We start from the raw sequence: 10263 nt of genomic DNA on the forward strand, positions 1-10263 counted from the left end.
ATTGATATTTGTTTACAAATAAATATTTAATTGGCTTGTTTTTATGCCTTCTTAATTTAGAATTCCAGGGAAATTGTTTGACACTGGCCACTCAAGAAATTTCAGACATTAGTTTTGAGTTGGAAGGTGGCAGAATAGGAAACTCCTTTCTTTGTGATCACTTGAAAATCAAATGCAAGAAATAGTTACTGCCTTCCTTCATACAAAGTATGACTAGGCAGGACAGAAAGGATTCTCCAGAAATCTTACAATGTTCTTAATATGAGAGCTTGAAGCCCCTGTGGACATCGTGGTCAGATCCACCTTGTGAAAGCAAGCGGAAGAATAGAAGGAATTTTTTAGGATAGTCTTATCCACAAACATCCTGAAATACCCAAATCTTTGGAGAGAATGGCTTCCATTTATCATTTGACTTTGCTTGTATGGATATCAAATAAAGTGTTTGCTTTCAACAGTATTTACGACTTTACCTATGCAGGGTTTTCAAGAATAACTCCTTCAGCTGACTATGTCTCACCATCGCTGGATCTAAGCTCTCACCCTGTGGGCACACGAAGGTGAACATTGCCCTGTTTGTGCAGGCATACAGGTAACCTAGTCCAAGATGGACTTAAGTATGGGATGATGGATTAGTTAAAAGGATAAGAATTTAAGCTTCTATTGATAAGTCAGCACCAGGTTACAGATTGCGGATGAGACCAGAAGGGTGAGAATCAGGGCCATCTAGATCAGCAAGATTAAATATTTTTGTGATCATGGAAACCTCCTACCATAGAAATGGAATATGGAAGGCAAACAAAAACAGAATCCTAGTGAATTAAACTAAAAATGGCAACTAAAAGCAGCTTCTTCATATAAGATAATGAATTACTACATTGTCTCATAAATTAGGGTTCAAATTTTTTAGTATATTATCATAATTTTTAATACATGATCATAAACTGTATATTACCCTAGTCCTCTTGAACACACAGTTTATAACTAGAGTAAGAGAATGCAAGAAAGTTTTAAAAGAAAATTATAAGGCTTTTCATTCAGACCACCATGGGATAATAACGCATCCACAATGGATCCAGAAGTAACAGCAAGTGTTTATAAATTCTATAAAAAGAAAAAAAAATGAGAGCATCAGAGGACACTGCTACTGCATGAATGAAAGGACACATTCTGTACTGATAAAAAGCATCCTTGAATTCAGTAGTAGTGGCCCTTATGCAACATGGATAGCCAGCATGGCAACTCTGATGGACAACAAAATCAGCAATACTGAATACACCACAGTGAACATAGATATACTGTACTGTCGTGTATAACTCAAGGAAAAACAAATTAAAAAATTAAAAAGATTTTTTTAAAAAAGATCAGCAATACTTCTGCTGGGCACTAGTGCTATTGGGGCATTGGAGTAAAAGGATGTGATTGTGCCTGAAGGGGTCAAGAGTTCTTGTCTGCAGCACATGTGACATGCTATAGAGTCAATTCCAGAATAATCCGAAACACAGTATGAGTAGGGACAGAACAAAAAAAAAAGTCCTGATTTATGATTGTTATTGTTTAGTTAGGGTCCATGTTCTCAAGGAGCTGACATTCTAGAATGGGAAAAAACTGGGGTACATGTTCAACATGAGAAAAGAAGCAGAATTCAGACTATAAATTGGGGCAAGAGAAGCTGTGGGCTAGAGAAGGGAGCTGTGAGAAGAGCTATTTGAAAAAGCAGGTTTAGAGGTGACATTGGAAAGCCCATGAAGGTTTGGATTAGTGAAATTAAGAGGAAAGTATTTAAAGTAGAGGAAAATGTGAGAACAGACACAGAAACAAATAGACTTTCTGGTATCAAAGGCAACCAAAATGACTGAAAAGTTAAGGGCGAATGAGGAAGAGCTCCAAATGTCAAAGTAAGAAAAATGTTATCGTGGACCAAGCCTAACACTGAAATGATAATTAGAAAAGAAAAACCATAAACTTTTTTATGGTTCCTCTACATGTCAACATAACATTACAAAATATCCCTGAATATCAGACTTCTCACAGGAAAAATCAGGATAAATCTTCTCCCAGAGATAAGAATTTCCTGACAGTTCTCACAGAATTACCTTGGAGCACGAGTACTTTTGCCTTTGTGGGCCCTCTTTCCACTAAAAAATTAAAATTTACCTGTTACGACTGCATAGTTAAAAAGATAAATACATTCTGATTATATTCAGTTTTCCCTTGTGGTCTTAAAAGAAATAAAGACATCTCCATCAGCCATAGAAGAATTGGAGCCCCAGGCAATGTGCCTGAAGGAGTCAGCCTGGTTAAGGAGTCATTGGATAATTTTTAACAAAAAATAAGGATTGAAAATTTGAGAAGAGAAGATGTGGAAGACCATTATAGATATGCTCTAGAATTTGCAGGATTTCTGAACTATAGAAAGAATGCAAAAAAAGCTAAATACCGTGAAGGTATAAGTAAGCCAGAGATACTCATTTTTCCAGAAGAACCCAGTGGAGAAGGAATAGGATTCTCTGAAACATGTGAAGACTGTGACCCAACATCACTGATAATGAAGCAGAATAAAAACTCTCACTGACATTCAAGTAAGGGTAGCTCTGAGATATCTGAGCCCAGAGAGAAGGCAAAGCAGAAAGGGATGTATGAGAAGAAGGAGTGATACTCTGAAGGAGAGAGGGACAATTATAGGAGATCTCACTCCTCTTTCTGTTTTTATTCCAAGGAAATATCATCCACAAATGGCCTTGAGGAACCACAGCACCATCACTGGGTTTATCCTCACTGGGCTGTCTGACAACCCCCAGACTGAGGCTTTGCTTTTCTTGCTATTCCTGGGGATTTACATCCTGACCGTGATAGGCAACTTGACAATGCTGCTGGTGATCGGGGCTGACTCCCACCTCCACACACCTATGTACTTCTTCTTGAGCAACCTGTCATTCTTGGATCTGTGCTTCTCTTCTGTCACTGTGCCCAAGTTGCTGAAAGACCTCCTGTCTGAGAAGAAAACCATCTCAGTAGAGGGCTGCCTGACTCAGGTCTTTTTTGTGTTTATCACTGCAGGGACTGAAGCCTTTCTTCTTTCAATGATGGCTTATGACCGCTATGCCGCCATCTGCCACCCACTGCTTTATGGCCAGAAAATCAGCAATGAGCTCTGTGTGAAGCTGGTGCTGGTCTCATGGGGCCTGGCCTCTCTCAATTCAGTAGTCATTGTGCTCTTGGCCGTGAATCTGGACTTCTGTGACGCCCAAACCATACACCACTACACCTGTGAGCTTCCTTCTCTCTTCCCCCTGTCTTGCTCTGATATTTCCATCAATATCGACATCTTGATCTGCTCCACCTTGCTGCATGGGCTTGGGACCTTTCTCCCTATCTTCTTCTCTTACACCCGCATTGTGTCCACTATCCTGAGCATGAGTTCCACCACAGGCAGAAGCAAGGCATTTAACACCTGCTCCTCTCACCTTATTGCAGTGATCCTCTTCTTCGGGTCAGGTTTGGTTTGCTATCTTATGCCAACCTCTGGTTCATCCCTAGATTTGCTAGCTTCCTTGCAGTATAGCGCAGTCACACCCATGCTGAATCCCCTCATCTACAGCCTAAAAAACCAGGAGGTGAAGGCAGCTGTGAAAAGGACATTGAGGAAATGTCTTCATTATTTTGGGTCATGAACAAGAACACAGAATGGTGGGAAATGATTTTGTATTGCCAAGTGCTTGAACCTGAGGTAGATTTTTGACCACTAACTTGAAGGGAGCCCTGTACCACTCTTCCTAGCCACATTGATGATGGAAAATGAAATACACAAAAGTATATCAAGTGTATACTATAGATCTGTGGTCTGTTTTTTCTTTGTTCTTCTCTTTTATACCACTTTCTTCCTAAGTTGCACCTCCTGAATTGATCATTTATGTCTTATTTTTCACCCATATTGTTTTGTCTTCCTGATCAACTGCTTTGATTTTTTTTCCCAATGTATTGTCTCCTACAACTGTTAGATGATTTTATTTCTTCTTTGTCCTTGTAAGCAATAGTGGTAAATCTGTATTTATGGATTTCAAGTTTTAAAACAAAATATGTTTACACTTCTTATGAAAGACTACAAATTTATTTCATTTTGATAATTCCCTCTTCCCTCTGTCACTTGCATTCTTCAATTTTGTTCTACATTCTTGAATTTTTCCCCCTGGATATTTTTTTAAAAATCATTATTTTTACATTGTGTAACTTTTTTTTCAGTACTAGGGATTGTCAGGGGTGCTTAACCACTGACCTACATTCCCAGCCCTTTCTATCTTTTATTTTGAGATAGGCTTTCTCTAAGTTTCCCAGGCTGTACTTGAACTTGTGAGTCTCATGCCTCAGTCGGCTAGCTGGCATTACAGGTGTGCCCCATCACATCTAGTTTACTATGTAATGATTGAATCAATTAATTCTGAGTCTAATCATAGTTTATAGCTTTTAGGCCTTATTCTATGTTTAAATTTATTTAATATTCACTGAAATCTCTTTCACAGCACATTTTTATTTTTTATTCTTTCGGTGCAGGGGATTGAACCCAGAATCTCATGAACATTCCCGTTAAGAATACCTGTGGAGAAAACCTGTGAAAAGGCAGAGAAAGGACAGACACACACACACACACACACACACACACACACAGTGTAGAAGCAGGCAGACAAAGGTGGCTGCTCCTCTCTGTGCCGTGTTTATTAACCCAAAAAAAGGTTACATATTACCCGTTACTATGACTACATTCTAACTATTATTCCTTTAACCCTGAGTGCTAGCTAACTGAGGTAGGTTCCAGGTTAATACAAACACAGAGCCCCTTCTCTCCAAGGATATCACCATGGAAACTAGATAGTGCGCCTGTATAGTTATCCTAATAGCTTCAAGGGGAAACTGCAGGGCATTCCAAGCCTGGGAAATAGGGTAATTCATGAAGAACATTGCTATAGCATCCAGGCATCCCATGCTTTTGCACAGGAGTTTCCCAGTAGCCAGGTATTCCATGTCTTGCACAGAAACTTCTAGCAGCCAAGCATTCTGTGTCTTTGCACAGAAACTTCCTAGTTACCAAACATGTCACAATCACAAAGTTAGACCCCAATTCCAAACACAGAACTCCCACATTCCTCTATTTTTACTTCCTCTTTTCCATAGTAGAGCACAAAGGTTAGATGCATTGTCATAGAAGACCAGTTGCCTTGGCTCTTAACCTTGGTCATGTAAGTTCATATCCTCAGTAAAGTACTTAACTCCTCTGTGCCTCAATTTGCTATATGTAAAGGGACAATAATAGCACCTACATCATATGGCTATTGTGAGGATTAAATGAAATGCTACATGTAAAGCACTACCACACTAAGAGCCACCATTTGAGTGTACTCACCATTATTAGTGAGTTTTTTATTCTGGTTTTATTTTTTTAATAAGTACTTATTTAAATTGGGGGGGTGATCATTATGACATATTCCTAAACCTTGCATATCCAAGAATATATATTTTTACTCTACATATGAATGAAAACTTGCCAAAGTATAGAATTTTAGGTTCCATCTTTTTTTCCTTAGTATATATTGTGTATATACTAAGAGATCACAATGCTCTTCAAAAGTATAAGGACAGCATGGCACTTTTGCCACAAACAAAAGATAAGAAACAAAAAATAGCACCAAGAAAGCACAAAAGTAGTAAAAATAAAGTTTAAAAATTATGACATCAACCAGGGTAGTAGTCACCACTGCTGGGCTGCTAGCCAGAAGTACCTGGGAACCAGATGGTGTTGACAGGGGAGCAGGAGCCGGACCTGAGTGGGTGTATTCCAGAGAACAAGTCTTCAAATACCTTTGCGGTATTTGACCCTGAGCTGTTAGGGGACTCGGGCTTATGAAAAAGTACTGTCACACAAAGTAGTGGCTAATGAAAGCAACAAGAAAGAAAATAAAAGCAGGGAAAATAAGTAAAAGTACTAGATAAAACTATGAGATCTATTCAGTCTTTTGACAAAAATGATCCCATGTTATAATGCAACACTCAACAATCTCTCCACCTCTAGAGGAACTTGAGGCTGTTCAAAAACAGTGTCCACTGTTGAATGAGCTCTTTAACATGTCTCAGATCTTGCCTGGATGAAACAAATAAAGACACAAAAACAGGTGAGACAAAAGTAATGAAAGATAAGCCGAAGAATACTATTCCACAGTGGCCAGACATTGTGGGGTGTGATGAGGATTGGCTGGTTGCAAAAGCTTGCTGATTAAAGATGATATGGACTTGGAGCTGGTGTTAATGTGTAAAGCCAAACCCACAGAGACCCTGTTAAATACAAAGATAACCTTTCTACTCAGATTCAGAAACTCACCGAAAAGAAATATCATTTGGGACAATATATAAATGAGGTAGCTATTATAGTTCAGAACACAAAAGAGCCTGGGCTTTGAAAGTGATAATTTCCTCCCATCTACTTAGGGATGAATTAGGAAGGTAGAATGGAGAAAATTCTGGGATGAAGATCCTATGGACTTACTGGAGAGAAATGCCTTAAAGGCTTCATGTTTTTTCCATGTGCCAAATGATTTCAGACAAGGACACATGGATTAAAAGCATGTGTGATTTTCCTCCCCATCCTGCATGGTTTATAACAAAGTCCCTACATGGGCACCATTAAAATGATGGCCCCTAGAACTTACATGTAGAAAGTCAACAGGTATATGTAACAGACTTTTGAGTGTTGGGCATGATACTGGTGGGATCTCCAGTTGAGATCCAGGATATTGCCATCCTGAACAAAGAATTGAGCAAATCATGCAGAAGTAACAGGCAGAGCAGAGATGTATGGGAAGTGAAAGTGAAAGTCACACTCTATAAAATAGAGAGGAGTGAACTAAGCAAGAGAGTGGCTCAAGGTCCGCATGTCTGGGTGAGCCTTATCTTGTATGCTAAGCTGTGCCTAGGTCCCCTCTCCACATGGACCTGATGGAAGACCTTGACCCATTCATTTCCACTGGTTACCTTATTTTCACCTAATTAGAATACAGAGCCTGTGGCATAACAGCCATGGGCGATAAGCCCTCAGTGGCAGAGTGGTCATGGTAATTGGACTTATCATAAATAGGGACATAATGACTCATCTGTCTTGTACTCCAGCCAGCATTTTTCTTGTACTCTGCCTCCACCATCTTGATGTCCCTAAACTTCTACCACAGGGAGGTCTTGATACCAGTAATAGAGTGTTTGGCATCTACTTCCTGGGGGTCCTGGTCTCCATGATTCTTGTGAGAGAGACTCAGAAGATGCTCTGAGCTGTATAACCATCCTAACAAAAAGAAGACATACCCTCAGTGCACAGCTTGTGCTCAGATTATCAGCCTTTGGCCAGATTTATAAATTGCTGGAGATAAACCTTTTCAGAGTATTCCTGGTCAATTACTAATAGAAGGTACTAAGTCTTCAACTCTAAAGAAACCATTTGGAGATTTATTGGGCTCTTTATCTTTAAGGATGATAAATTCTGGGCACGGTGGCACATGCCTGTAATCCCAGTAGCTCGTGAGGCTGAGGCAGGAGGATCACAAATTCAAAGCCAGAGCCTCAGCAACTGAGAGGCACTAAGCAACTCAAATAAATAAAATACAAAATAGGATAACTGTAATTATGTGGATTAGTCTCTGTATCCTCTATTCTGTACCATTGGTCTACCAATCCATTTTGGTGCCGATACTATGCTGTTTTTGTTACTATTGCTATGTAGTATAGTTTAAGGTCTGGTATAGTGATGCCTCCTGCTTCACTCTTCTTGCTAAGGATTGCTTTAGCTATTCTGGGTCTCTTATTTTTCCAGATGAATTTCATGACTGCTTTTTTCTATTTCTATAAGGAATGCCATTGGGATTTTGATTGGAGTTGCATTAAATCTGTATAGTGCTTTTGGTAGTATGGTCATTTTGACAATATTAATTCTGCCTATCCAAGAACAAGGGAGATCTTTCCATCTTCTAAGGTATTCTTTAATTTCTTTCTTTAGCATTCTGTAGTTTTTGTTTTAGAGGTCTTTTACATCTTTTGTTGATTCCCAAGGGTTTTGTTTTGTTTTGTTTTGTTTTTGAGGTTATTGTGAATGGGGTAGTTTTCCTCATTTCCCTTTCAGAGGATTTGTCACTGATATACAGAAATGCCTTTGATTTATGGGTGTTGACTTTGTATCCTGCTACTTTGCTGAATTTATTCACTAGTTTTAGAAATTTTCTGGTGGAATTTTTTGGGTCTTCTAGGTATGTAATCATATCATTGGCAAATAGTGCTAATTTGAATTCTTCTTTTCTGATTCGTATCCCTTTAATTTCTTTCATCTGTCTAATTGCTCTGGCAGCATACTACAGGGACACAGCCACATCAATGTTTCTAGCAGCATGATTCACAATAGCTAAACTGTGGAATCAACCTAGATGCCCTTCAGTAGATGAATAGATAAAGAAAATGTGGTATATAGACACAATGGAATATTACTCAGCAAGAAAAGAGAATAAAATCATGGCATTTGCAGGTAAATGGATGGAGTTGGAGAATATAATGCTAAGTGGAGTTAGCCATTCCCAGAAAACCAAATGCCAAATGTTTTCTCTGATATAAGGAGGCTGATTCATAGTGGGCTTGGGAGGAGGAGCATGGGAGGATTAGATGAAAATAGATAGGGCAAAGGGGTAGGAGGGGAAGGGAGGGGGAATGAGGGTAAAAAAGATGGTGGAATGAGATGGATATCATTACCCTAAGTACATGTACAAAGACACCAATGGTGTGAATATACTTTATATACAACCAGAGTTATGAAAAATTGTGCTCTATATATGTAACATGAATTGTAATGCATTGTGCTGTCATATATAACAAATTAAAATAAAAAATAAATTTTTTAAAAATACAAAATAGGGCTGGAGATGTGGCTCTGTGGTTAAATGCCTCTGAGTTCAAGCCCTAGTACCTACCCCAATCCCAAAAAAAATTATCTCCATAAAAAGATGAAACAAATTTTAAGGAAAATCCTAGATAATAAAGCAGTAGATCTTATGAATGTATTCACGAGGCTAAGTCAGATCAGACCTGGGCTTCAGCATAAGCTCCTGTCTCAGTCTGCCCCTGTCCATGCCCCAGTCTTCACAATGTCTGTAGGTGTGGATGGCTCAACATATGAAGCCTCAGGACCATTTAAGAAAACAGCCACACTTCAGATAGCAGTGAAGGCATTATAGGCCATGGGATACCCAGCAGGATTTGATAAAGCTGCTGAATGTATGGATTCCAATGAAAAATCAGATAATGAAAGAAAAAATGAAAGTGACTTCAAACTCAAGCAATAATACTAGAAATTCTACAACTGAAACGTCCAGTACCTTAGAGGTAAGAACCCAGGTCTCTGTCCTCACAGCAAGTGACAAAAATCATACAGTGGAACTCTATGAAAAAAGAAGAGGTCTCAAGTGTGCACTCCTCTCAGAGACCAGTGGGAGCCTTGTCAAGCACTTCATGATGGAGTAAAAGTAGACATACAGAAGTTCAGAGGCGCAGGTCCAAATAAGAAAGGGGCAAAGGCAAGTGCCATTTTAGCTGACCTGGACAAGCTGTTTTTTGGATTCAATGTGGCAAATAATAAAAGAAAAAGATTATTCCTCAGGCAAAAAATGTTGTGAATGCAGCCATGTCCATAGTAGTTGAAGAGTTGGGGGTAGAGAAAGAGGAACTCAGGACCCCAGGGAGCTTGCCTTGGGGCTGCAGTGGCTCCTGGCTGCACAGCTCCAGTCTATGGAACACTATGGGTTACAGCACAGCCACCCCTGCCTGTGGTTTGCCCAAGAAAATGGCTCTGTTATCCATTAGGAAATTTCCAACTATCCATTCCCCACCCCTCATTTTTAGCAAATGACAAAAGATCTTTCTTATTGAACAATACAATATAGTACAATATGTTAGACAAAAAGCATTTTTCTTTCTTTGATCATATACTTGACCAAAATTATTTGTAAAGATCATCTTTCCCACCTTTTCATTTTAACAAGTACAGATTTAGTTCTCTAAAACTTGAAAACAAACAAAAATGAAACCAGTTCTATGAAATAGCACTTCACCTCCAAAAAACAATGTATATCAGCCCTTCTGTTCTAGAGAAATAAATGTCTAGCAGTTTAAAGTTTAAGTTTTAAGAAAGTATCCACTTATGTAAAATTAAATTTGTGAAAGATGTAGTCTCAAACACTGTTCACAAAT

General features: G+C 38.9%; 1 protein-coding gene and 1 pseudogene across 1 annotated transcript; both read left to right on the top strand.

Annotated features, from left to right (window-relative positions):
- The first annotated feature begins 2732 nt into the window (after positions 1–2732).
- Positions 2733–3671, top strand: LOC124087175 (olfactory receptor 8S1-like). The gene has a single exon (XM_046435900.1). The coding sequence runs from the start codon at positions 2733–2735 to the stop codon at positions 3669–3671; it is 939 nt and encodes a 312-aa protein (XP_046291856.1).
- Positions 3672–5986: 2315 nt separating this feature from the next.
- LOC124087176 (spermatid perinuclear RNA-binding protein-like) lies at positions 5987–9922 on the top strand (annotated as a pseudogene).
- Positions 9923–10263: the final 341 nt, after the last annotated feature.

This window comes from Marmota monax, unplaced genomic scaffold, assembly GCF_021218885.2.
Source record: "Marmota monax isolate L192 unplaced genomic scaffold, Marmota_monax_Labrador192_F-V1.1 WCK01_AAM20220418_F8-fsc00012, whole genome shotgun sequence".
Taxonomy (NCBI): domain Eukaryota; kingdom Metazoa; phylum Chordata; class Mammalia; order Rodentia; family Sciuridae; genus Marmota; species Marmota monax.

Coding starts and splice junctions, on each gene's coding strand:
- LOC124087175 (XM_046435900.1), top strand. CDS start 2,733: ATGGCCTTGAGGAACCACAGCACCATCACTGGGTTTATCCTCACTGGG.